The sequence below is a fragment of the Terrapene carolina genome, unplaced genomic scaffold (genome assembly GCF_002925995.2).
Source record: "Terrapene carolina triunguis isolate 2854851 unplaced genomic scaffold, T_m_triunguis-2.0 Scaffold23, whole genome shotgun sequence".
Taxonomy (NCBI): Eukaryota; Metazoa; Chordata; order Testudines; family Emydidae; genus Terrapene; species Terrapene triunguis.
Genome location: NW_020664374.1, coordinates 18,426,897 through 18,454,737, shown reverse-complemented (window position 1 = coordinate 18,454,737; position 27,841 = coordinate 18,426,897). Strand labels below are relative to the sequence as shown.

The following is a 27,841-nucleotide window of genomic DNA, read 5'->3' as shown; positions in this document are numbered from 1 at the left end:
GCAACTCATGCTATATTTCTTTGGTCTTCACCCTATTATTAAGTGGAAGAGCATCTGCGTTAGCTTGCGGCAAAGGGGCACTTTCTCCCTTTAGAGAAAGATAAGTGATACCAAGCTTTCTAGTCTCTTGATGCAGATTCATAACTCCCATTGACACTAATGGGAAAGCTAAGTGCACATTTAGGGGAGAATATACCACATTCAGATTCCTGTACAGTTCCGTAGTCTCTTACATTCAGCCAATACCTCCAACAAAATAGCCAATATAAAGTTTTGAAATGAATATTATACTTTTGTTTGCTATCAATAGTAATGCCTATAGTACTGCACTCTCATAGCTGAGCAAGATTCATACTGTTACAGTCACACTTATATCCACATTCAACTCCCTTTTATTAGAAGTATAATACTGCACTTTATATCACAAATGTATAAAAATATGGCAGATAGTGTCATAACAATACTTTTCTTTTAAATGAGCATATTTTTAAAAAATCAGTTATTTACCATTTATATATATTCGAGAGAGAGAGAGAGAGAGAGAGAGAGAGAGAGAGAGAGAGAATAAAATACTCCTGATGCAATATATAAATGTTACTGTTAGTTTTTATAGAAACTACGGTAGCTGTTGCACTGCTTCACAATGTTTCAAACAGCTCAAAATAACTTTACATTGTAACAGAAGAGATATGATTATAACAGTACGATATTAGTTCATCATAAATAAATATTACAAATCCTATCAAATGTGGAAGTTTAAAAAACAAATTTAAGACATACAATTCAACTTTAACCCTTAACAGGGATACTTGTATCACATAAACCCCACTGTTTTAACTAGGCAGCAAAATATGTAGTAAGGGCATAAGTCTAGACACTAATTGTTTTCACCCCTCGAAGTGCCAGTACGTACTTAAACTCACCCGGGCTTTCAGACAGAGATGTGCACTGAGCTGGAATGTAAATGAGAAAAAATGGCAACACATTTCTTCTCCCTGAATTGCACACACTATCATCCAATGAGATTTCTGATGACTGGTAATTAATAATTCATCTTGTTTTACTATATGATCCCTGACTATCAGTGTGGTGCCAAACAGTATAGCCCCACAGGTACATATTGCACACTTTTATAAAGCTGAAAATACAGTCTTACTATCACCAGCACCACCACCAAACCCTCGACTCAAATTCCCATGTTAATTGGTGTACAATCGGGAGTGCCATTACAAGGCCGTCTCCTTTAAATCATTCAGATTTGGCATTCGGGATCGGTTTGTTCGGTTATACGTGGGCCCATTCTGTCCACTCTTGGAAGGCAGTTGATCAGAGTAGGAAGTCCCGTCACTAGCACTCCTGTTCACTGGAGACACATGCCAGCTTGGTTCTATCTGGCTTGGTATCTGAAGCGTCGGCCTGCCTTTTGATTGGGGCTCCTGCCGCACATTGCTGCTGCTGCTGCTACCGGAAGTTTGACTTATGGGGTGAATTCGCACTTCAGAAAAAGCAGCTTTGGCTGGCTGGCTCGGTAACGGCTGGAAGCGGGATTCAGAGGGGATAGGATGATTTGAGGAGGAGGAGAGATGTAACAGCTTCCGAAGGGATTTTAAAGGTTGGCTCTGGAAGACAAAGAATGAGGGAAACATTTGGTCTTATGCCCTGCTGTTATACTAGCATGCCAGCCTTTCTGTAGGAAAACTAACTGCCTTGAGCAGGTCTTAAACGGAACCAGCTTAACTTTAAAAAAATGTCAGGACTTAGTCACTTTTACTGTTTACTAATTCTGAATATTTAATTTCAATCCACTGACTAGGACCCACTGTATAGGAATACAGAAATACATCAAGTGCTTGGTGGTTATGAGCAGTATCTACTATTGCTGTCTGAACAGTTGAGATAGCTACAGTAGAAAAACTTTGTTCCACCAATTATTTTTTTAAAATATGGCAGCTGCAATGAAGTTCTCCTGTCTGGTTTTGAAGCTCTAGGGGGGGATGTCTACATGAGCGCTTAGTTCACAGCAAGCTGGGATGTACGTGTCTACATGGATGCTGCTGCTGCGCACTACAATTTCTGTAGTGTGCTTTGATCTGCTCCTATTTCCAAGTGGAGTAGATCAAAGCGCACTAGAGAACTTGTAGTGCCCAGCAAGCAGCATGGTCCACATAGACGCATAGCGCATGGCAGGGTAGCATGGGGTAGATTTACAGCCCAGCTTGCCTCAAACTAAGTGTGCGTGTAGACAAGGCCAAATATTCTGTTTTTGTTTGAAAGCGCCTCTAATGCAAAAACATAACCAAAGCTTTTGCAGCCTCAAAAGGTGGACACAGGAACTATTATGGCTTCCATTCTGGATTTTTTGCCACTGCTATAGTCCTATTGGTACTGCCCCGAATCCAAGGCGTGGGGAGGGGAAAGGAGGAAGGTTTGTGATGTCCTTCGAGCAGGTGATATGTACTGTATGGATTGTAATACACTGTTCTTCTCTCTGTCTCATGTCCCTTACTTCTCAATTATGCAGAATGGTAGCCACAGGACTGAGAAGTGAGCGGAGGATAATGGCAAATGCAATTTTTCTGTTCACTGCAGAAAAAGCCTGTCAAGACACCACAGTGAGAGGGCGCGGGGAACGGAAAATGACACTTACATGCGTCTGGATTTCTGTCATCTTCTCAGGATGCCAATCCTTCTGCCTGCTGCTCTGGAGATTGGAAGAGTGAATGGCTTTCTGTAATGCCAAAAGATCCTGACCATCACTGCCGGGCATCTGCAACATAATAATAAAAAGGGGATTTCAGCAGGTCCTTAAGAATAAATGTAGGAATCATCTCCCACTCCTAGTTAATTATACAATGCAGGTGAAGCCCACTACTGCAGCTGAATTGCAATGTCCTCTCAATATTTTCCCCCATATTAAAGGATAATATTTGTGGATATCATGCAGATTTGTTACAACCTCAACCCTTAAAGCATTCCCATGCTGTTAGTTGCTGGAAGAGAGAGCATTTTAAAAAGCCTACAAAAAGCCCTGCGGTGCTTTATCCTCATTTCAATAGCATTCCATATTGCAGTTAAGACCGTGGGCCAGTTCTGTAAAGCCAAATTTTGCCCTGGATGAAAAAAAGATCAAAACTGTATTTAATTGGGTATATTGCTGAGTCTTGCTGCTACAACTGCAGGGGGACCCTATCCTCAAGCTCAACATATTTGTGTCTCTGTAAAACTTGAGGTGAGGATGAAGAAAATGTAAAGCTTTTTAATATATAGGGGATTTACCTCATACCACAATTCCATGGAATAACAGACAAAAACAAAACTACCAAAATTTGCTCTCACTAATAAAAGGTCACCAGTAACAATTAGGACAAAGAAAAATCCAGCAGCAGCACAAGCTAATAAAAATTGATCTTTCATTGAGCCTGCAGTAACAATAGTTGATTAATTAAATTTGGACATAAGAGAACAATCTGTAAACAAAGTATAAATACAATTTATAAACCAAATTATTTTAACATTTATTTTTACTGGTCAACCAAAAGGGAAAAGTCACTCTGTTTTACAGTGTAACTGATTTCAGGAGAATTTGCCTTTTTTAGTCTCAGTCCCAGGCTCTTCCTTTCTTAGCAACTAGATATATTATATTTTGAGTATATCTTAGACTACTCAATTATGAATCCTTTTTATTAGATTTGTTCTGATAGGACTGCTGATTGTATTTGAATTTATGGAACTGGTCCAAGATACTTAACTGGCTTAAAGAGAATGTGATCCCATGAAAATATAATACATGCTGCTGTAGTCAGTAAAACAAGTTTACTGGAGCATTTTTCAGTGCTACTGTACTTAAAAATTAATACCATGGGTAGAGTGACTACAGGAAGCTTTTTCAAAGAAGAACTATGCTTTAAATGATTCTTTGAATTAAAAAGAGGAAAGAGGGATTTCTTGATGCTTGGATTCTCCCCGTTGGTTGATTCTATCTGCAATATAAGATATAAAAACTAAATGCATAAATAGTGCTTCAATGAAGTGATCTGTCCTTGACATATTCATGCATAAATGGTACTTTTAAATATGAACAATAACTAACAGATCCCATACTTTCTGGAAAAGTTCAAATTGACTGCTATTCTGAAGAAAAGGATGCCTATGAAAGGAATCCCAGATATCACTAACCTCTCTCTATATATGAAAAGAATGTACAAATAATAATGAATGTGTGTCTACGTTCAGGCTGATCCTTCATTGGATCTACAGAGCCTGATCCAAATCTTATTGAAATCAATGGAAACAATCATTTTAAGACTCTCATTAACTGAGTTCAATCCCATAATTGTGGAGATATTTTACTAGCAGAAATATTACTAGAGAAGTTTGCATGTTCTGTGAAACTGTATGTAATATTTATGTTCCAGATGTATGATTAATAATCGTACTATGTTTTAACTATCTTAAAAATAAACAAAAGCATTAGTATTTCTAATTTGTCTGAAAAGAGTTTGGGGCCTCAGATACAGGTTTGAATAAAGCACCTTTAAAAAAAGGCATTTACAGTTGCATGATTACTGGCTGACATTTTGTTTCTTAATGTATGAGAATACAACCAGACGTCATGGCACTGGGTGCAAGTAAACAAACAATGTCCACTGTCAAAATCACACATGGGATACACTTCCCTCTCAATGGACATTTGTAAAATATGTGCAGTATTATTTTGTCTATAAAGGAAAACTTGACAGTAGTATTTTAGACTATATAACATCAATTAACAGAAAGAGGCATATTGGTGAAATTCAAGGTTTTTAAAACAGCTCAGCTTCTAGTTTCTAGCTAGAAATTGTATAAATTAAGGACAAGAGATTCATTAGCTGGCTTAGCTCCTTTAAAATCTTATGGTCTGAAGATTCACACTATTTGTAACTCAGCAAATTTTGACGAAAACAAATGATCACCATGAAGGGTGCTCGCAATGTTCTCTAAGAAAGCCAGTTACATGTTTCTTCAGAGCCACACCATGGAGTATGTGCCATAATGCTACAAGATCTGGGTCCAGGTGGAAAGCAGTGACTGTTGAGACTGCACACAACCCCTCACGTGGATCAAAATGTTTGATTCTAGGTTATGAAAAGAGCCACAGAGGCTTTAATTATCCTCAGTTCCTTTATGCTATATTAGGAAGGACTCCAAGCAAGAGGGAAAGGAGAGTGGATGGGAATGGCTCTGCAGAGGCACTACCTCCGTGAGAACTCCAGTAATAGGCAAGTAACCTTCCTTATTCCTTCAAGAATTGCCTCTGGAAAGCCCTACTCTTGGGAGAACAATTATCAGGAATAACTCTCTGCGGGAGAAAGGGTCAGGATTAGGACTGGAGATCTTTGGCAAAATGAAATTTGCCAAAAGACACAGACAGTCCAGTAGTGCCCAGCAGGCCAGAGTGCGTGCTGAAGCACTGTCAGCTCGCTGAGGCACTGCTTGCAGACTGATTTCTTGGACTACCATTTTAGATCAGTGCCTCAAATGGGGCTTCAAAGCCCTGATCCGCATTTGGCTGCAATGGGTTTGTTCTGAAGCAGACACGTGCATTTATGTACTTGCCAGGGTCCATGAGGTCTAAGAATCTCAGAAATGATTTGATTTGCCATGAGACTGTATCCTTATGAGCAATGTGTATTTGAATGTCAATGAATTTTTCTTGTGGTAGAAAAGCAGTTAACACTGTGTTGTTAAGAGTTTCTGCTACAGAAGCCAATCTCTGCATGGAAGTGAAAGTAGTCTTCTAGGTTATCCCAAGCCCTAGATTGTCAGAGTAGGAAGAAGAGAATATGCAGAGAAGAAGAGATTGGGCCTTGAGAAGCTAGTCATCCAATTATGAGTTAATAGAACATCCTGATGCTTTAGGTGGGCTGCCTCAACTGCCTGGTATTTGGTGAAAATTCAAGGAACTGTCGCTAAACCAAACAGGAGCACCTCACACTGAGTACCATCCACACATAACCTGAGATAATCTCTATGAACAGAAGATACAGAAGCAGGAATTGGAAGAGATCCTGGCCTGCTCAGACTCAGATGATTTCCCACTGCCTTAAACAAACGGAGTGGCACACTGGTCACTGCCTCCTTCAGTTCACTGTCAGAACAGATTGAGTACACAGATATAAGCGAGCCAACAATGCCAAGAGGTCAAGGCTACTGATACTGGGACTGACGTAGCCTCAGTGCTTACCTGTTGGATCCAAAGACCCAGTTGGAGTCAACAGGTCCCCAGACCAGGTTTTATGGTTCTTATCAGACTCTGGCTTCAAATCTGTGCCACTTCTTATTAAGAATGGAGAAGAGCAGAAGTAAGCACTCTGTATAAGATTTGTAGACCCATATACATTGACTTTTTTGTGCTCTTAGATCAAAGTGCTTGTTTCGATTTTTTTGAATGCTTTGTGTGCAGTGTAATCTAATCCACACTGTATGAACTCCTGCATGGAGCTTGGTCTGGAAAAGGTGGACTCAGTGTTTATCTGCTAGGTTTTCAAGGTCTCTATCATCAACATGAGATTGAGACACCACTTCCTTGATGGGTTGAACCAGAGTAGGGTAGAACCTGTGCAAATTCAGCATCTCTTTAGGAAATACCCTTCTCACTAACCACCACTTGCATCCAGTGTGCTCATCTGTCATTAACATTTTACTACCACATAATCACACTTTTTAGATCTAGATATTTTACCTGGGTCTGTCATGCAACAGATCAATTTTTAGCTGGGCAACAGAGCAGACAAATATTTTCAGACCCATGCAACAGCATGTACAAATAGCTTAGGAACACACATCAGCACAAATCTAACTAGCCTTAATCAACACTAACATTCATTTATAAAAAGGGGGATTAAATACTTTTAATTTTTGTCTTGAAACTACTGCTAACATATAAACTAGAAAAACAGATAAAAGAGACAGCGGACTGGTACAATGTAAATTAATCAAATACATGTTTGGAAACCTGCAACTATAATGGTAGGAAAGGAACTGAGGGCATTTGTGGGAGAAGTCCTTTATATAAACTTGAACCATGATCCTAAGACGCGTATGCTGCACACAGCCCCAAGAGTCACTTACTTTCTCTGAGGAGTGCACTATCAAGAGTAGTGATCTGCTGAGCCAGAGTTAAATGGAGAAATTATGTGGTGCCAGCTGATATATTGCTGCTAAAATCATAGGAGATTCCCTTTCTCCCACATGATATCATCTAGAACTCTGGCCCATTTCGTGCGATGATGATGACAGGCCTGTTTCTCTAGTCATTACAGTGTAAACCAGGATGATTCCACTGAAGGCAATAGTGCTAAACAAGTACAAATACTGATGTGCATGAGAGAAAAATCTGACCCAGAGTCTTTGTATTTCATTAGCCCAGTTCAAAAGGTTTATTTATGCATCGCACTGCTGATTTTGCAACCAAAACACCACAGAGAGATAGAAAAAGGTTGTGGTGAAAAATACTGTGACATAAGATTACTGTAGCTGTGGCTACCAACCAGATTAATCTCCTCTCCCCCAACTTTCCCAAAACACAGAGTAAAATCAGTTCTGTCAGATACACATTTGGAATCCTTCCGGCTCTGGAAAGGATCTGAGGAGTGTTCTGAGAGTGAAGATCTGATTTAAAAAAGGTGAGATCTCTGCTTCTGTGTAGGATCTGCTCTAACTCCCACTGAAGTCAGCAGTAGTCTTTCCATTTCTTTTTGATGAAGGCCTATAAGAACATTGAAGCTGACAGAAGATTGATATGTTGCACGTTGTGACACTATTAAAGGACAGTTTCTAATCTCAACTCTTTAGCGTGTATCACAATATACCCACAAAACACTTGCAATTTGTTTTTATTTATAGACTTTTTACCGTGATTGTAGCTCCAGTAACTGATCATTAAAATATTTATTGTCCCCATGTCCCTGTGAGGTAAGGAAATATACTCTCCCAATTTTTAAGAAGGCACTGAGGCACAGAGAAATTAGTGACTTGCTTTGGTCAAACTGCAGGTCTCACCAGAGCTTGGAATCAAACTCAAATCCCAAATCTACTGCCTTAGCAGTGAAACCATCCTTCCTCTCAAACCAGCACAGCAGAAGATATTTCTAGATACATGATCATTCACACCATGCATCTGAGATTAGAATCTGACCCTCCCAATTTAATACGAACAGTTTATAAACACTCCAATAACTACACACACTCAAAACACCAATGCCTCGAAAGCCAAGTATAGCCATTACGAGTAACATGCTTCTTTCCTTGTTTTTTATTTACTAGTAGAAAAAGTGTGCTGCTTTTCATAATCTGTGTTTACTAATACATATTCTCATCCCAATCCCCCTAGACTTTTCCATCTTAAAATTTGGCAACATTAAAGTTTTTCTTTATTTGTCAATTTTTTTTCCCACTTAAAGTCATTGTAAACTTTTGTTTGTAAACAAAAATTCAATCACTCTATATTACTGAACTTCTGTTCACATACATTTTACCCCTCAGTAGTACAGGCTGTTTTGTGAAGCACACTGACCTAATTTTTAACATTTACCCACTTTTAGGGCCTGATCCTAAATTCAATTACGTAAATAGGAGTCTTTCCAATGGGCTTTGGATCCAGATCTTAGTGTACAGTATGTAAACAGTATCAGATCATTATTTCAATATGATGATTCGCAGCCAGTTGGTGATTCTATGACAGAAACAATAATTCAGGGATCTTAAATGCTGCAGCAAAATCAATAAATAAATTCCACTCACCACTGATGAGTAGTAAAGCTTGCTCCGATGAGTGAGGCAGTCTACATATTTACAGTCCATGCAGACGTGAAGAAAACCTTCTAGATGTAGTTGGGTGTAAGCCAATCTTATCTGATTAAGTCTGAAGACAGACATCTTCCAGCATCTCTGATGCTGCCTATTGTTTTGCCAAACAGCAGCAGAGTGGCTCCCGGCGAATGGGAGCTATGGGATCGGCACTCAGGGCGGGGGCAGCGTGGGGAGCCCCCGTGGTTGCCCCCGTGCCTAGGAGCCGGAGGGACATTCCTGCTGCTTCCGGGAGCCACACGGACCAGAGCAGGCAGGGAACCTGCCTTAGCCCTGCTCTGCCGTCAACTGGACTTTTAGCGGCCCAGTCAGTGATGCTGACCAGAGCCGCCAGGGTCCCTTTTCGACCGGGCGTTCCAGTTGAAAACTGGACGCCTGGCAACCCTACCTCAAGTGTAATAGAATTTCAGGGGTCCTGGATGTAAGCAAATAAATGTAGAAAGTATAACTCCTTAGCAAGTAAATATTTGAATAGGCAAGTAGGTAAATCCTGAACAGGAAAAGAAGACTACTTCCACAAATTAAAAAGCTAACAGATGTACACAGGTATGCCAACACACACGTAATATAACAATACAACATTGGTCTAGCCCATTTTATGGTAGCAGCTTCAAAACAATGGAAAATATACACTATTTTAGAAACTACTGGGTATACTTACAGTTTGAGATTTCTTCTTTTTCTTTTTTATTGCCCGGAAAAAACCTTGTTTTTCTTTCTCCTTGAGTTGCTCTGACTGACTGTTAACATTTTCAGGACTTTTCCTAAACATGAAAAAAAATATTGTCAGAGAAAAATCTTTGGATGTTAGGTCATCATATGATCTCTTTGTATTTCTTGTTAAAGAATGCAGATTTTTTTAAACCAAAGATATTCAAAATACTTTATTACTTTATGACACAAGGATTAACATACAACTAATAGATAAAACATTCTTAATTAAATGGAAAGCTAAGGACACATTGTTAGGTTAAAATGGTTAACTAAAAACATCCAGTGAGGTACTTTAGGGAAAAGATTATCTTGCAAGTTTGTCTAATTTTTCACTTGGGATTTTATATTCAAAACAAAAACATCACACAGAAGATATTATAAAAAAATTAAGTAATATCTGAGCAAATGTACAAACAATCTGTAACAGATAAAATCAGTTCTAATTCGCCCATCACTTGTTTGAGGGTCAGAAGAGCTGTAACGATCATGAGACTGAAACAAAAGATTGTCTACAAAAATTCTTGAGCTTTGCTGACATGGCTCCAAATTTATCATCACGGAAGCTGTGGAGATCTATTGTTGTTCACTTCTACTTAACTCCTCTTAAACTTTTCTTATGGATGGGTCTCTCTCTGGATCATGGGACGGTGCTGGCAAGTGAAGACAGCCACAGAAAATTGGAGTTATTGCAAAGACTGAATTTTAAAATTTCAGGCTGCCAAAAACTCTGTGATCCAGAGCTGATCAGCAACAGATTACTTTAAATGTAAGGAAAACAACTACAAATGTTATTTATCATATGGATGAAAAGGCTAGGACATATCCCATGCTCAAAGTATGTTCATTATATCAGAAGTTAAGCTCAATTACTGGATGTTATATATTTACTATATAAAAACAAAGTCAGATGGGAATCCAAATACGAATGTATGAGATGTCTAAAGGCCGTCACAAATTGCATTCGCTCAATAAATTTTTTTTTTTTGAGGAGGTGGGATGGTTTTCTGATGTGTAGGAAGAAAGGAGAAGTGGAGATTTGCATAATTTATGGTTCTGGAACATATATCTACACTGAACACCCCCCCCCCCCCAATGCTCCTTCTAGATTTCAGCAATATGCTTTTCATTAGAAAATTACAAAGCTATAATTAGCTTCCATGAAAAGTCATTAGTATAGTATTTAATGACTAGATTCTTATACAAATTTAAAAGACATCAAATTACTAGGGATTCCCAATTCCATCCAGCCTTTTGCATTTGGTAATACAGCAAAACTGCAGAAAGGCTGTCTTCTAACTATTCACCCATTTAATGCTGCATGGAGGAAATCCAAGAGTAAACTGCTGACAGCTTTACGGATGCCTTCCATCAAAGGTGGCGTAACATGGCCAACACACACACACACGGTTATTGACATAAAAGTATGTGGTTTGAGATAGTTCCATCTTCCCTAACTTGTAGGCCAAATCCTAGAAGTACAGAGTCCAAGCCACCGGGCTGTGCACTGAGCAAGTGGTGCTGAGAAATCCTTAGCCTCACCTTTTAGTATCTAATTGTGCACCTACTACTATTAGAGAGCTGGGGTGGGAGAAAACAGGACAGTTTGCTGCCTGCCATTCCTCAAAACATGGGCGTTAAACAACAAAACTGACTCAGTGTAAATTGCAAACCCAGTGACCATGTCTATACTGCTCCACTGGCCCATATACAAACCCTTCCGTCTTGCCACAGAGGTTGACCCTATAACACATTGGGTAATGCAGAATTTCCTGGCATGGCTTTTCTGCCTCCAAATCCCATGTAAAGAAGAGTCACTGTCTATTTAAGATGATCGCATCTTCAAAATCAAAACCAAACACTTTTCGCACCATTTTTTTCAGGGTAATTAAATATTCAAATGCTCTATGTTCTGGCTCCCATCCTTGATTCACTGCATCCAGGTCAGAAAATGTCTGCCTGTAGCAGCAGAGAAGACTGGAGGGAGGTGGAGCTCTATTCTTCCCTTCCCTCTCCTCCATAAAGAGAAGGAAAGTGATGGACAGACAGGGTGGTAGGTATCCGCCCTCTTACTCCCCAACCCGTTTGCTCAAGGGGCCAATGGAGTGGCTTTGCACTGATTAGACTGGTGCTCAACTCCTCAAACTCATATTGCATATGCCGTGGTCTGACAAGCTTTGGCCTTGAACAATGGTTGATACAAAAAACACATGCTCGTTATATGAGGAGAGTGAAATAAGGTACAAAGAGATAGCATTAGAGCAGAAAGTCTCAAAACAAAGACTTTGCACTGATTTAAAAAAATAGAACATTTTGATTGAGAACATGAACACCAGGACATTTCAAGGATCCAAAAGAAGTTATTGAGACACCAGCCAACATAAGAATAAACAGGATTAGCCTGGTAAAAGTGGGATGTATAGTCACTCAGTGTTACCAACTCTTCCAAGTTTATGACAAGTCTTGTGATATTTGGTGTTTTTTCTTAAAACCCCAGCTCCTGGAGGTAAGCAGTTACATGAGAATCACAGCTTTTATTTTATTTTTTTTAAGTAATTTTCTAGCCCTTATGGTTGCAGAGAAAAACCTGATAATGTGACCTGAGTGCACCCTAACAGCTCAGAAACAAGAAGGCAAATAAAAACAACCCAATTAAAAAAATTAAAAAAGCAATAAAACCTCATCAATTTTAAACTTGTCTCATGATTTTTGAATGCTTAGGTTTGGCAATACTGGTCATCTTGTGTGTTTTGGCTTCACAGAAGAGATGGATGTGGGGACAAAAATTTAAAATTAAGTAAAGAGCAGAGTCAGACTCCACTGCTCACATGTAAGGGCACCTGTCATGTACAGGTGCACTGAGCTGGAGTGGAGGTGGTGCAGCAAACATGCATGTACCAACAGGCCAGCATCCAGCTTTCACAGTAGGCTGGGGTCCTAGCTAATGTGCTCAGTAGTAGTTCACAGCTCCAGAGGCATTGCTGCGTGCATACTGACGGTACGTCTCCAGACAGTACTTCTACACTGCATTTTAGAACCCACACCAGCGAGTCTCAGAGTCCGGGTCTACAGATTTGAGCTCACGGGGCTTGTGCTATGGTGTTAACAGCAATTTAGACATTGTGGTTTGGGCTGGAGTTCGGGCTCTGAAACCCACCCCCCTCCCTGGGCTTCAAACCTTGAGCTCCTGCCTTAACCTCCACACAGTTGTTATTAGTGCTGTAGCATCAGCCCCACGAGCCTGAGCTTGCAGACCTGAGTTCTGAGACTCTCTGCCATAGTTTTCACAGCACAGCGTAGACCAGAGGTGGGCAAACTACAGCCCGCGGGACCGTCCTGCCCGGCCCCTGAGCTCCTGGCCTGGGAGACTAGCCCCCGGCCCCTCCCCGCTGTTCCCCCTCCCCGGCAGCCTCAGCTCACTGCGCTGCCAGCACAATGCTCTGGGCTGTGAGCTCTTGCGGAGCAGTGCAGCTGCAGAGCCACAGCCTGACCCGGTGCTCTGTGCTGCGCGGTGGCGTGGCTGGCTCCAGCCGGGCGGCGCGGCTGCCTGTCCTGGTGCTCTCGGCGGGGCGGTAAGGGGCAGGAGGGGTTGGATAGAGGGCAGGGGAGTTCCGGTAGTGGTCGGGGTAGGAGTGTGGATAGGGGTCGGGGAGGTCAGAGGGAGGGGAACAGAGGGTTGAATGGGGGCAGAGGGGCAGTCAGGAAGGAGGGGGGGTTGGATGGGGCAGGAGTCTCAGGGGGCAGTCAGGAATGAGAGGAGGGATTTGATGGGGCAGTGGGGGGCAGTCAGGGCAGGGGGTCCGGGGACAGGGAGAGGTGGATGGGGCGGGATATGGGGTGGGGGCCGGGCCACACCTGGCTGTTTGGGGAGGCACATATCCCCTAACCAGCCCTCCATACAATTTCAGAAACCTGACATGGCCCTCAAGCCAAAAAGTTTGCCCGCCCCTGGTGTAGACATACACACTGTCTCTCACACATCTGAGAGTTAGATTTTGTCCTAATCAAAGAGATTTTAAAAATCTTTATGAAGGTTTCTTTGAAAAGTGCTTACCACACATGGCCAGTAATTAAATTCTCAAAGTTAAATACTGACTTTTAGGTTAACTTTTAAAAAAAATAAAAGAATAATAGTCATTGAGTTACTGTAAATGAAGGCAAGACATCATCTGAAACTAGCAAACTATTTTAAATACCAGTTCTCTTAAGAGCAGGATTTTTTTACCTTTTAAAATTAAATGTCCTTGTCCCCCAAGATCTAAGACAAAGATTTTGCACATAGGGGTAAAAACACAGCAAATGTTTACTGCCAAGTTATAATCATTTGAAAAAGGGGCTTCCTAGTAGAAAAACAGACACACAGTGGTACCACCAGGTGTCACTACAAGAAATACATGAAATGCAACAAGACGACAGTGCTTGGCCTCAATAAGTAAATCATTTATTATGAAAACAGAAACTGCATCACTTTGTGCAATGAACTGTTAAACTTTTAAAAGTGGCTGGACCGGAATTCCCCAAACTGGTATCATGTATGTGTCACTAGCTTTATTTCCAAGACAGAATCACAGTGCCTACAGGATTTTGGAAAGCTATTGTAAATAAAATAAAAGGGTCCTTTCCTCTCTCCTCAGGTGCACTTCTGGCTTCCCCTTTCCCATTATAATGGGCAGTGTAACAGGGCATGACAACATTCCAAAAGATTAGAGTTCAAAGATCAGTATTTACCCGAATTTAAATATGTTAATTGTGCACTATGGATTGATAACAAACAAGGAAAAGATTAGCAAACAAAACCATGGATGGCTGAGGAAGATGAAGGCATGAAGTACTGACAGTTAGGATGAGAAGTGAGGACTGCATGCACAAGTATGAGGGCTCAGACACCGGGGAGTAGATGAAAAGAAAAAAGGCAAATACTGTAGATGAAAATGGGGCTTACTTGATGCATAAGAAAGAGATTTATGCAGGAAAAATTAAAGGGAAATATATATATATTATCAGGAGATGTGAACAAGGCCAAGCTATGCGGCGCTGATAAAGAGCCAGATCTTCAGCTCAAGTAAATGAGTGTAGTTCCATTGAAATTACAAATCTGCAGCTCCTTGCAATAGTCTAGTCAAATTCCAGAAGTGTAAAGGAACTCTGGTCTTGAAAACTCATGGGAGATGTCTATAAGCCTAAGGCACTCTGCAGATGTCAAGTTGGTAAAGCTTCAGCCCACAGCTATGAATTCCTTGAAGTGACGGTAAGAAAAGAACGTATTCATTTTTGCAGAAAGGTAGCATGCAATAAAGAGAATGTGACCGGCCATTTGTCATCAGGGCACTGAAAAACATTTACACCTACATAAGGGATCTCACTAACTGAAGTTCCCCACAAGCCCCCAAATGTCTAATATGTGGCCATTTCAGAGACTTCCAACATACTGTTGCATAATTCAACACAACTTATAGCCTGTAGTGAAGAGAGCTGTAGTAGCAGTAGGGATAATTTAGGTCAAGTCTGGGGTACATTGGTAGAGCTATGCAGGTAATCTCACAGTGCAGGCAGGTAATATACATCTGGCTCAAGGCCAGGCTATTACTGTCATCTGCATTAGTTCCATGAGAATTAAGTGAAAGAGAGCAAAATATCTACTCTCGTAAATAGAGAAGGAAATGGAAAAACCCAAGAATTTAGAGGAATATAAAGTGAGTGTGGTAAATAGAAAAGTTCCTGATAGGATGAAAAACATGTTTTTGTTTAGCTCAGGCTGATTAAGTGCAGAGATAATTTAAGTCATTTAAGAGTAAATCCTAATGATAATGGATAAGTTCAGCAGTATAATGTCTTTAATTTTAAAGATGCAGGACAGCGAAGCTCGGGTGTACAAATGCATACACGGACAAGGGAACATCTGTGTCAGTTCAGCCTAAAACATTCACAAAATCTTTGACATCAGAAAGAGGTAACAAAGAGCAATACGATGAGTGAGAAGCAATATCTTAGAGTAGTAGGAAGTTCAGCTGGATTACACATTCATTCATAACTTGAGATGAGTTTTCACATACCAATTATGTATGTCATTAGAACATTAAATATTTAGTTCATCATAAAATGATGTAATCAGAGTCATGTTCTATTAAAATAGAGTTAACATTTTTACATGCAATTACAGAATTTCCCCCATAAAAAGATATAAAGTAGAGAAACACAGACTCTACATTAATGAAAAATGTGATTAAGTTGCACTTACAGCAGAGAACAATTTTGCAATATCGTTAAACCATTGCTAGGACTTCTCACACAGAACCACGTGTTGCTGTACTTTGGAGTTCATCCATTATATAACACTATATTTCCCTTTGTAGCCACTGTATAGTTAATACAATTAAAGATCTTACTAAAATCTTGCAAAAGATATAATGGAGTTTGAAGGATAGTTAGTGCATTAGTGAGAACCAACACCATTTTTAATCATGTAAAGATGAGTCACAATCCTTTCCAAGAGTAATACTTATTTTTATTTGATGTAAATTATTGTATTTGTACAAAGCGGTAGAATGACAAGATTTTAAGGGCTAAATAATTGTCAATGACCAAATTATGTTTTTTTCTTTATTTCAGGGCTGTCAAATTACTGGTGCAATTACAGACAATTAATTCCTCTGTTATATGATGGAGTTAGATTACGTTTATTAGTAGGAATGAAGAAAACTGGCACATAAAATACTTTAGAAAGGTAACTGAGTATACAATTTTCGTCTAAAAGTTTCTCTAATCTTTTAAAAACAATATACAGAGCTAACACAGAAGGTTTGTCCTGTCCTCCCAATAGAAAGAATCCATTTCTTTCTGCAGTGTTACCTACCGTAGTTCTGTGGTGTATGAGCAAAAGGAGAGAAGCAATCACCACATGTAGAACAATAACTATATTCTTCATAAATACAGTCCTAAGTTATATATGAAGACATGCATCTTGGACATTTTTTTCCATTGGTCTGCCACTTGCGGATTCTGGAATTCACAAATTGGACTACTGGCCTTGTATGCCACATTATATACACACACTCCCTCTTATCTTTAATCACAGATGACATATGTTGGGTAATGGAAAAAATCAGAAAAAAATACACAAATATATTAACATTTATATATTTTTTAAAAATATGTTTGCTGGAATAACTTCATGAGATCCTTCTTGAGGATCCAGAAGAGGCAGAAATCATACAATGTTATTTCAGCGTACGCAAAGGGAACATATAAGGATGTCTGCATGCCAAACACAACTATAGGCAGCAAGGTGATCACGTTAATGACTTTTTTAAAGAAAAACCTAATTGAGGCCGCTCTTTAGCAGTCTCTCTTTCCATATTACCCTGTGTATGTCTGTGTAAACAATAACTCACCATGGATCAAAGGTAGTTTGTCTTTTTGAGTGGTTTGTCACAGTGCTGCTGTCTGCTGGTAGTGCACTGACTCTGTTTGACACATTGGTTTCAAGGAATGTACCCTCTGGACGTGGAGATGGCACTGCAAGAAATACCGATAATCAGAACCCATCAGAACAGCTCGTTGGCTCCAAGACCTTCAAACAGGTCTCTAGATGGCTACTGGAGATCTACGTATATAAATGTGCTTCATTTAAAGAATGGATTTTGTCCTTTAGTAAATCAAAGAACAGATCTGAATCTAGGTCTCTAGAGATGAAAGGCTAGTATACCAATGAAAGGTACCACCCAGTCTTTAATAATTAACATTTTGTATTTAGAACACTCCTATCAGTTAAAATGGACACGACAGCAGGTGCATGGTACAGACTGGGAAAGAAAGTTTTCTGAACACAAAGACAGCTCATTAAATATGTCCTTGTGTGTTGTATATTGCTAAATGTGATCAGATATCTTGGTGATTAAAATGGTATATAAACCCTGATAAACTCCTTAATTTCATTGAGTTTATTTTTCCCCAATACCCATGTAAGCAAATTGTCTTGTGCTCTGCAAAGTATTATACTATGTATGCCTTGTGAATCAGCAAAAGGTAGAATTTGCAAAAAATGCTTTGTAGATATGCACTGTAGTAAAAGAGAGAAACCAGAAGGACTCTATAGACTTTAGTACTAGCTTGGTGTATTTTTTTTTCCAGTCACCTTTTTTACTTGTTCTTGCATAGCTCAGAATATCCTTCTTAATGCTATGATTCTACTGTATGTTAAAACACTGGTTAATTGTGTAAGGCACATTGCAAAATTACCTCTGTAAAAGCTGCCAACTCTTCTGGGAATAGGGTCATTATACAGAAGTCTATTTTCTTTACTAGAGGCTCCATCCTCTGGGTGCGGATCATGATACGTTCCACCCTAAGCCAAAGAAAAAACATCTATTAAAAATGAAGGATGACACTTGTATTGTTCTTCCACGCCATGTCACAGCATAAAATCCAGCCACAGTTTACCTTTTGTTTTATGAACCGTTGCTATAATGAAATCCAACACTATGCAATCAAAAAGACAAAGCTGGCATTAAAAAAAAATATTTGCCCCAAAGGCATAATATTATGGATTTGAAAGTGACTCAGACCTCAGACTTTTGCCGTGAATGAAATGAAGTAGTAACATCTCTGGAAGAATCTTTAACTGCAGGTCGTGTTAGATTCATCTCTGGTGGGATCTGGTCACTCTGTCGATAGCAAATTTAAAACCATGTGATTTATGATATGTGCAATATTATATCATTAGCACTTATTATGTATATTATGGTAGTGCCTAGAGGCCCCATTGTGCTAGGCACTGTACATAAAAACAACAAGCAACAATTCCTGCCCCAAAGAGCTTACAATCTAAATAAACATGAGAAAAAGTGGAAGAAAGTATTGTTATTTCTGTTCTATGGATAGGGAAATGAGATAAAGAGATCCTGATTCAGGAAAGCATTTTAAAGTCCCGGTCTATTTAGGAAAGTCCTTATGCATGTACTTTGACTTAATTTGGACTTAACCAGATGACTAAACTTAATCAGGTGCTTGCAGGGCTTTCTAGAATAGGAGCCAGAGATTTTAAGTGACTTGCCCATGATCACACAAGAAATCTGTGGAGTCAGGAACTGAACCCAGATTTCTCAGGTCCCAGTCCAGTGCTTTGATTAACCACAAAACCACCAAAAAGTATTTCTGACTAGGGCTGGGTCAGTTTCTTATACACCTCTACCCCGATATAACGTGACCCGATACAACACGAATTCGGATAGAACGTGGTAAAGCAGTGCTCCATGGGGGCGGTGCTGAGCTCTCCGGTGGATCAAAGCAAGTTCAATATAATGCGGTTTCACCTATAAAGCGGTAAGATTTTTTGGCTCCCGAGGACAGCGTTATATCGTGGTAGAGGTGTAATTAGTTTTGAATCCATTGATCATTGTGGGTTCTAGAGATCAACTAAAAACATCATTGCATTCTGCTTAGACAAGGCATTGTGCAGAGTCCGGCACACCAGGTTAAAGTCTTAAATTGTCCAAATTTTTGCTCAATCTGTCCTATAAAACTGTTTATAAAATAAGCAAAAATTGCAAACCCAGATTGGTACACACTAGATGTGTTTAAACTGGAAGAAATGCTCAGGGATTTTTCAAGACTTTTGGTGTGATTACAAATATGAAGAGGAATACAGGCATTCACCAAACAGGCATTTTGGTTGGCTAATTTTGATAGAGCAAGGCTGCCACCCCACTCCGTACATTGCTTTTCTTGAGGCTGTGACACAACTTGCTGGGAGGAAGAAGTGAGCAGATGACAACTGGTGTTGCATGTCAATCAGCCTCACAGTAATGGCGGTCAGTCACCAGGAAGGGATTAAGGCAGAGGCACTAGAGGCTCACGCCTAGGGTCCCAGGTTCTGGAGTTACGTGATTACACCAGAATCTTAGCTTTCATTAAAAAAAAAGTCTCTGGCTGTTATGGTTGTGAAGAAAATTTGATAACGTGACCCAAGTGTAACTAATGGAGCAATGTTTGCCTGAAAGCCTGAAATAATGGCTCTCAGACAGGTGAACTAATAATGAATGTATCTCAATGGAGGTATTAACTCTAAGACCTGCTGCTGTGGGTGGCGGGAGGGGTGTGAGGAGCTGCCAAGACAACTTCAGTAGAGGACTGTATGTGTATTAGGAGAGAAAAGTGCAGAGGGCTCTGCTCATTCACCCAAATACCTCAGCAGCCAAGCTGTAAGTACTGGGGGGGGAGGGGGCATCCTGCTGCCACCCCGTCTCTCCACGGGAGAAGAGGGGCCTCCTGCTGCCATTCCTGGTTGGGGGAGAAGGAAGCTCTGTGCTGCTGCCCCAGTTTCTCCAAGCACAGGAAGAGTCACAGTCTTGGAGTGGGGCCACAGGGACAGAACCACAGGGGAACCCTGCATCGTGATGTGCCTATGGCCCCCAATTGCCAGAATCTGCTTGGACCCAGAAATTTACCACCAATTATTTCCTGACTTGGAAAGATGTTCTAGCCCAGGGGTCTCAAACTCAAATGACCACGAGGGCCACATGAGGACTAGTGCATTGGCCTGAGGGCCGCATCACTGACACCCCCGCTCGCTGCCCCTGGCCCCGCCCCCACTCCACCCTTTCCATCAAGCCCCGCCCCTGCCCCGTCTCTTCTCCACCTCCTCCTCCAAGCTGTTTTAATAAAATACATACACTCAGTAAAGCCCCCCTACTGCACTGGGCTGCACCACCACTCCACCCCTGCTCTGCCTCTTCCAGGGGTGGCAGGTTTATAGAAATTTTGGGGTGCCAAGAACCTGCCCCCCCAAACTCCGCTCCCACCTGCCTAAGGCTCTGGGAGGGAGTTTGGATGGGGGAGTGGGTCTGGGGTGCAGACTCTCTGGGATGGAGTTTGGGTGCTGGGTGCAGGCTCCGGGCTGGGGCAGGGGGTGCAGGCTCCGGGATGGAGTTTGGGGATAGGAGGGGGTGCAGGGGTGAGGGCTGAGGATGAGAGGCTCGGGGCATTGGAGAAGCTCAGGACTAGGGCAGAAGGCCAGGGGAAGGGCAGCCTGCCCTGGCCCTAGTGGAGGGGGGCACTGGGACCCTGCAGCAGCAGGTGATGCCGGAAGCAGGCAGAGCAAAGCCGAGTCAGCATGAAGTGCAGGCTCCCAGGTGAGGACAGGGGACACTCGGGGGAGGTGCGTGGGGGCGGCAGGCAGGGCCGGGGGAGAGACCCAGCCCCAAACGTTGGGGAGCAGCGCCCGGGGAGCTTAGCTGCCACATAAAATAACTCGGGGTGGGGGTGAGGGGAATTTGGCGGCAACAGGAAGTAACTGGGGGGGGGTGCGGGGAGCTTGGCGGGCCGCAGGGAAGAGCTCTGCGGGCCGCGTGTTTGAGACCCCTGTTCTAGCCAGACCCTGTGAGAAGAGATAACCAGATGACACCCCCATCACCGGTGGGTCGGTTAGATCCTTAGCAATATTTAGGATGTGAATTTAAGGTTTCTGCTATTGACTCCCCTGAGTTATTAATTTCCTTCCCCACCTCATTTTCCTCTTCCCTATTTCCTTCTATCCTGCCATCTATCTAATAAAATCTGGTTTAGTCAGCCCAGATAAGTATATCCTGCAATGCTGCTGTTACCAAAAAGGCAAGCTAAAAACATGCCTTAAACTACAGCCCAATTCTGCTAAAAGTTTGCAAGGTGCTAAAATGCTTGATAAAGTTGCTTCTTGTTTGATGTACCTGTGATTTTTCAGCGGTTAAACTGCAAGTGAGAGAAACAGAAGATGTCATTTATCTTTCCTATTCTTTTACTCTCTCGTGTTCATCTTTTAAAACAAAAGACAAAATAAAAACAAATACCCACCCAAAAAGTGGACGTAAACAACAACCCAAAAAGCTAATATCTAAATATCTACCTAATAAGCTAATAATCTGACTTTTTTCCTCCCACCAAAGGACTTAGTGACATCTAAAAGACAGTCAAGCAAGGAATTTTCCCTTTAAACAGACCTCGTACAGCTAACAGGAAGAGGAAAGGAAATTGCTACAAGGAAATTCAGAAAACAGATTGAGAGAGAGAGAGAGAGAGAGAGAGAGAGAGAGAAGGTGGGGAAGAGAAAAATCTGAAAATTTGATAAAGTATGTAAGACAAATTTGTGCTCAACTCAGCTTTTGAGCAAAGAGCTTCGGGGAGCAATTCTTTTAACACAGAGCTCAGGCTTTCCTTTAACTAAAATACAGTTGACCTGACCACACCACTCCACCTAATCCCCCCCCCCCAAAGTTTTGGAAAAAAAATACTTTATACAATCAGAAATGTTTATGAATTCTAACTAGTTTTGTCAACCCTGTGAAAACAAACAATAGTTGAAGAGATTTGAGAATTTACAAACTTCCTGATGTTCACTATCCTTGTTCCTTATGACTGAATTTTCTGACCATAATAGTTTACAAATCCATTTTAACTTTATCTTGATATTGTACCTCAATATAGGGGGAAGAGCAGGAGAGAGCATAAAAAGTATTTAACTCTTACTTTGGATCAATATGTTCAAACCTAGGCTCCTAAATCCACATTTGAGCATGTACGCAAAAATTGCCAGATTTTCAAAAGGTAATAGGCACCATTAAGTTGTATTAGCATCAGGGAGATTTATGAGTGCTCAGCAACTCAGAAAAATGAAGCCACTTCTATTCCTTTACACCTTTACTTTGCCTAAATATGGATTTAGAAACATTACTTGAGATATCGGGGTTGAAAATGTTAGCCTTAAGAGACAAATGCATATAAAATGATTTAGAAACTGCTAAGTCAGACAGACATTCCTAACCAAGCCAAAATGAATCAATGCAATAGAGATGGAAGGTACAACATTTTTCCTAACTAAAATATGCATTTGTCAACTGGTTGTCAAAAGACAAAAATGATTTGATAATTACACTCAATGTCTCCACACAATGTGAAATACCATTAAAATTACTTATTGAATTAACATTCACTACAATAAGACTCATTGTAAAAGATACTATTAAATCACAGAATAAAAATATAAGCTAGCAATCAGGAAGTACCCTGTCACTGAATGGTGGAAACCACTGCTCTGTTTCAGTAACCATTATACTGACTGCATGATCATGAATACAACCAGCTTAACTGAAATGCAAGCTGGAAAATGAGCACACATGGGGGAAATAAAACCTAATTTTGCAAAGCATCTACTGCAGCACCATTTTAAAGGTTACTTTTCTTTTAAAATAGTTCACAGTTGTCATGCCTGGGGACATCCATGGAACGGAAGGGCTTCTCCTACTGCAATCATGTCTGAGCTGATGTGGCAAGTATACAAAAACTTGTATTAATATGATTTCTAGAAAGAGGGTCGTATTACTTTAAGAATTAGTGCATCGGCAAATATTATTTCTCTCTCAGAGAGATCCACACGCCCAGGAACAGAGAAACATTCAATTTATAGACAATTAGGAATACCTAATTGATGGCTCCTTGCTTATCAAGCAAAGAGTGAAAGATACAGAAAGAGGTAGCATGGCTGGGAAGCATCATGGCATAGAGGGACAAGCATCAGGTGGTTCCATGCTTGGCCAATGTCTTGCTGGGTGGTGTTAGGGAATTCATATCACCTTTCTGTTTCACTTTCCACCTCTGTAAACTGGGAATCCTACATCTTACCTATGTACCTGCCTGAAAAGTGGGCTGGGAGGACTAATAAGTCAATGTTTGTGAAGTGCTCAGAACATGTGAAGTGGTCAATAAATTCCAACTACTATTATTAGATACTGTGTAATGGGTAACCAAGCACAGCTTGGAATAACCAGGCAACCAAATACATCTCAAATAGCTGGATATGCAGGATTACATGGTACAGAATTTTAAAAACAGCTCTAGCCCAGATATCAATTAAACTTTATGCTGTCCCCTCAGCTGATAGAGTTCAGCAGATGGTTAAGGATGGCAATGAAAGAGCAATTTCATTAGATATTGGAATTGACACAGATGCATAAAAATGTTTGTCTAATCTCATGCCATCCTTGGATATATTCCTAAACCTTTCTATTACAAGTATTTCATAGATTCACATATTTTAAACTCAGAAGGAAACACCATGATCATCTAATTTGATCTTCTGCATAACACAAGCCAAAGAACCTCCCACAATAATTTATGCATCAAGCCCATAACTTTTGTCTGAGTTCCAGCATAGCTTTTAGAAAGATATCCAGTCTTGATTTAAAGACTTCAAGTGATGGACAATCCACCATATCCTTAGGTTATTTATTCCAATGGTTAGTTACCCTCACTATTTAAAAAGTTTGCACCTCATTTCTAGTCTGAATTTGTCTAGCTTCAGCTCCTAACAACTGGATTTGTTTAGGCCTTTTCTGTTGGCCTGGAGATCTCTTCCCCTGTAGGTTCTTGTAGACCATGATCAAGTCACCTCTTAACCTTCTCTTGGATAAACTAAATAGATTGAGCTTGTTTAGTGTCTCACTATAAGGCATATTTTCTAGACCTTGAATCATTCTTGTAGCTCTTTTCGAAACCCTTTCAAATTTGTCAACAAATTGCACACCATTTTTAAATTTCCTTAGAATTCACCATGCTGCTTATATTTGCAGGTACTTATGTGAAATGCGCATTGTATGTAAGTACTTCTCTTTGTACCATATTACTGTCCAACTTTGCAAAAATCTCCAAGAACAGTATCAAGTTTAAAAAAAAAAAAAGATTTTGGGACATATTTTGTACTGATTTACAACCCTATGTGTTCTTTCAATGAAGTCAATAGGACTGAATAAAGAATCAAATCAGCACAGAATCCGGCCCATTCTTTGGAGAAGATCCATAATACACAAATTAAGGCTAGACTACAGTCTCCACAGAGAGATACCATAACTGTGAAGTGCATAACCAAAATAACCTCAGTTCACACTGACCAGAAAGGGGCAGTGTAAAAGCAAAGTGAGAGGAGATGGTTCTGCATAGACTATGTAAATTATCAAGCTCGACAGGTGGCACATACAGGGATCACCATTGAGAGTTAGCATTTGTTAACGATTCCTACACTACGGTGTCTCACATCCCCCAGTTATTTATTACATTAGGCGTACATTGACACTGCAATTGGGAAGTCTGAAAGGCTGCACAGGCGATGGCCACTCTAGTATGGACCCAGGGTCTTTGGCAGGCAGGGCTAGCTCGTGGAGCCAGCTGTGCCTGCTGTGGCTTCACTGCTACGGTTACTCAAGCTAGCTAGATCAAAGGTAGCTCGGGTAGGTCTACACGGGCTGCAATCACACCTCACAACTGCAGTGCAGATATACCCTTAGCGCAGAGAAATACAGCCGTATCTCAGATACCGGACTGTCACACCCGCTAGCAAATGCTGACTTTTTAACCGTGACCACGGTATCAAGAAACTCATGCTGCAGGTTAAGTGACAGAAAATCCCAATTCAGAAATGTTTAAGATTACTATTTACAGCAAGGCATGCTACAAAATCCAAATAGAGAAAGTTAATTAAGAAAAATAACCTAGTAAAAATTACATCAGTTAGCATAAACACTGGTTCAGTGACCACGTATCAAATCACATTATTTTACACAATTTGACTGTTCTCACATGTTCAATATTTTGCTAGAAGTGACTGTATGCTTCATTGTGGGCCAAATTTTTAAAAGTGCCCTCTTATTTTGAATGGTGGATACCTCAGCATCTCAGAAAATTAACCTCCCTTCTTTTGAAGTAAAAAAACAAAAACAAAACAAAAAAACCCATACAAAATTAGAGGCCACTTTTGACCATCTGAGCCTACATGCATGCAAGAAATACAGAGGAAAAATAACTTCTTCAATAGGCAACATTTCAAACTAACCCTATTAGTATCTTCTGTACAGTCTTCCCGTGAAGAGCCAACAGATCGTGTGAGTGACCTATGCTGCACCTGTGGAGATAACAGTTGCAGGCTGTTTGCTCTGGCTGCCATCCCCTGCCCTACGCTTAAGCCACCCTCTGAGCCCTTGGACCTCACTCTGTCTCGGCTCACATACATGGAATGTCTATGAGGGCGCTGCTGTGAGGAAAAGGGACTTGTGTAACCTAGACCATATGAAAACGATTCATGTGGGGCAGATAATGAATGTGAATGGCTTCCATCCATGTGATCTGGCAATTTCAACTCTTCCATGGTTTTGGAATGTCTTGTTGGCGGTCTTCGGGAATCCAGGGTACCATCACTTCGGTTATTCCTACCCGAAGGACTGAGTAAAGTTCTATTGTCACTGTGCCGGGGAGGAGTAGGACTGGTAGGAGAGTTCAAGTCCAAGCAGCTTGATGGAAAATACCTACTGCTATTTGGTTCCGCAATTTGAGCCCTGGCCTCAGAAAGATTACCCACAGATTTCGAATCTGTTAGAACCCCATGAGTCTTTGCCTTTGTCCGATAGGAGGGACTCTTTGAAGACTGGGGTATAGTATCAATATAGCTGTGGCGACTATGTTTCTCACTTGGCTGCAGAGTGCCAGTTTTGCTTTGAGACGTTTCCATAAATGAGTGCCGGTTCTGCTGAGATCTAGTGTTTGACTTCAGATATTTTGTACCTGGACCATCAGAAGCTTTTGGGTCCAAATTAAAATCAAATTCTGTTTTTGTCTTTGATTCCTTTGGACTGAGAAGATGTGGTATGTTGTTATTGGCTAGATCCTTGTTGCCAGATCCAGGTGGGTTACTTGGTTTTTTTGTATGCATTGGACTGTGTGCAGCTGCAGGAAGATTTCCATTTAGAAAGCTTTCATTTGCTGGAAGAACCTCTTCTCCTCTTTGCAGTCCAGCCCCTAGAGTCTGCATATCCTTGCTATTCGATCTGTGATGTGACTGCACAGCAGAGCTTTTGCTGGCTTGAGTTCTACATTAAAAAGCATATGAACAAGGATTAACACAGTACCATACATATTAATAACTCCCAACTTCAATAAAATACACTAATTTCTAAATGGAGTACTCAATTCAAAACTGAGAGCTAATTTAACTGTGGTGATTTATATACTGCAAATTAGGCACCAGGAATTCCACCATCCCAAATCCCTAGAACAAATAAATTTGCAAATGTTTGCTGCTAAGAAATAACAATGTATTATGTACTGATAGCCAAATTTTTGCTTTTAATTCGTACAATTAGTTAATGACAATACATTTTAAAACTTAACTTATACATTCCAACAGCAGCTTTGAATCCTTTCAATATCTACAGCGCTAATATATGTATGGGGTGGAGGGTGGGGAGAGAAGAATAGCTATGTTCTGGTGAAACAGTTCTTGAGTACATCTTACATATCAGATGTAACAGTTATTGAAATGTGCAAGGTGAAGTGTCACATCAGTACTGTCAAACAATGGATAAATTGAAAAGGTGATACAATTTTTATGCAAATAATCATAACTGGTTATTTCTATCCTTTTTATGCTTAGGATTTTAATGGTAATGCTTTCATTATCTAGTTATGTATTTTGCATAGGGTTATAATAACTACTTCAACAACCTTAAACTAACTTTTTTTAAATATAAGAAATAGAAGGAGTCCTGAAAACTTTAATCAGGTTGACATGGGAAATTTTATGCACTGGGCACAAAGTTTTTTATGGGGCTAGATCTATCTCTTCCACATCATGCCTTCAAAGGTGCACAAGAGGAGCAGAACAGGAGAAGAGGAGATCTCCTAGGCACCTGTAAGAACAACAGAGTTTCTCTCCTGCACATCTCAGGTGATTTACAGAAGATGAACTTTGCTGTCCCAGATCTCAAAGTGAAGGTAATAGGTGCTCAATTTCAGTGGATCATAGGAGGCGTGCAAGAGAAAAGGCCTGTGACTGCAGATGGTCTAAGATCCAGAGGAGATCAGTCACTGCTCTGCATACCTTCGGAGGGATGCCACTAGGGAAGATGCCTATCCTCTAAAACTCCTAGTGTCAATCACAACAAACGACCCTGCTTTTGACTGGAGCTCCCTGATTCCCTCATCCACCTGCCCCATCTGTCTAAAGGTCTGAAATATAAAATGCTATGCATGTATTCTTACACATTGGCATATAATGTCTATTTTTATCTAGCATCTTCCACAATAGAGATAGAAGCATTTATGGAATTAAATGCTTATAATGCGGTTTATTTTTTAAATCTCTTTCACTTACAAATAAATTAGATTTACATGATCAAACTTTTGAGAGAGAAGAACTGATCAATATCATATATTATAGGGCTATTTAAAAAAGTAGACATTAGTCCTTTATTCACAAAAAAATAATTAA

At 40.5% G+C, this 27,841-nt stretch overlaps 1 protein-coding gene across 3 annotated transcripts in view; it reads right to left on the bottom strand.

Annotated features, from left to right (window-relative positions):
- Positions 1-537: 537 nt before the first annotated feature.
- The window catches only part of LOC112108240 (cyclin-dependent kinase-like 5), a 116,143-nt gene continuing 88,839 nt past the window's right edge, over positions 538-27,841 (bottom strand). For 2 of the 3 annotated variants that reach the window (XM_029911099.1, XM_026649775.2), the window contains 8 exons: positions 25,412-26,441; positions 18,123-18,221; positions 17,797-17,902; positions 16,950-17,073; positions 9,509-9,611; positions 3,858-3,980; positions 2,648-2,767; positions 538-1,619 (listed from right to left, as the gene is read on the bottom strand). In XM_029911099.1, the coding sequence (XP_029766959.1) occupies positions 1,227-1,619; positions 2,648-2,767; positions 3,858-3,980; positions 9,509-9,611; positions 16,950-17,073; positions 17,797-17,902; positions 18,123-18,221; positions 25,412-26,441 (2,098 nt within the window). In that variant the 3' untranslated portion in view covers positions 538-1,226. The remainder of the gene's footprint in view (positions 1,620-2,647; positions 2,768-3,857; positions 3,981-9,508; positions 9,612-16,949; positions 17,074-17,796; positions 17,903-18,122; positions 18,222-25,411; positions 26,442-27,841) is intronic. The other variant, XM_029911100.1, reaches the window with a different exon arrangement.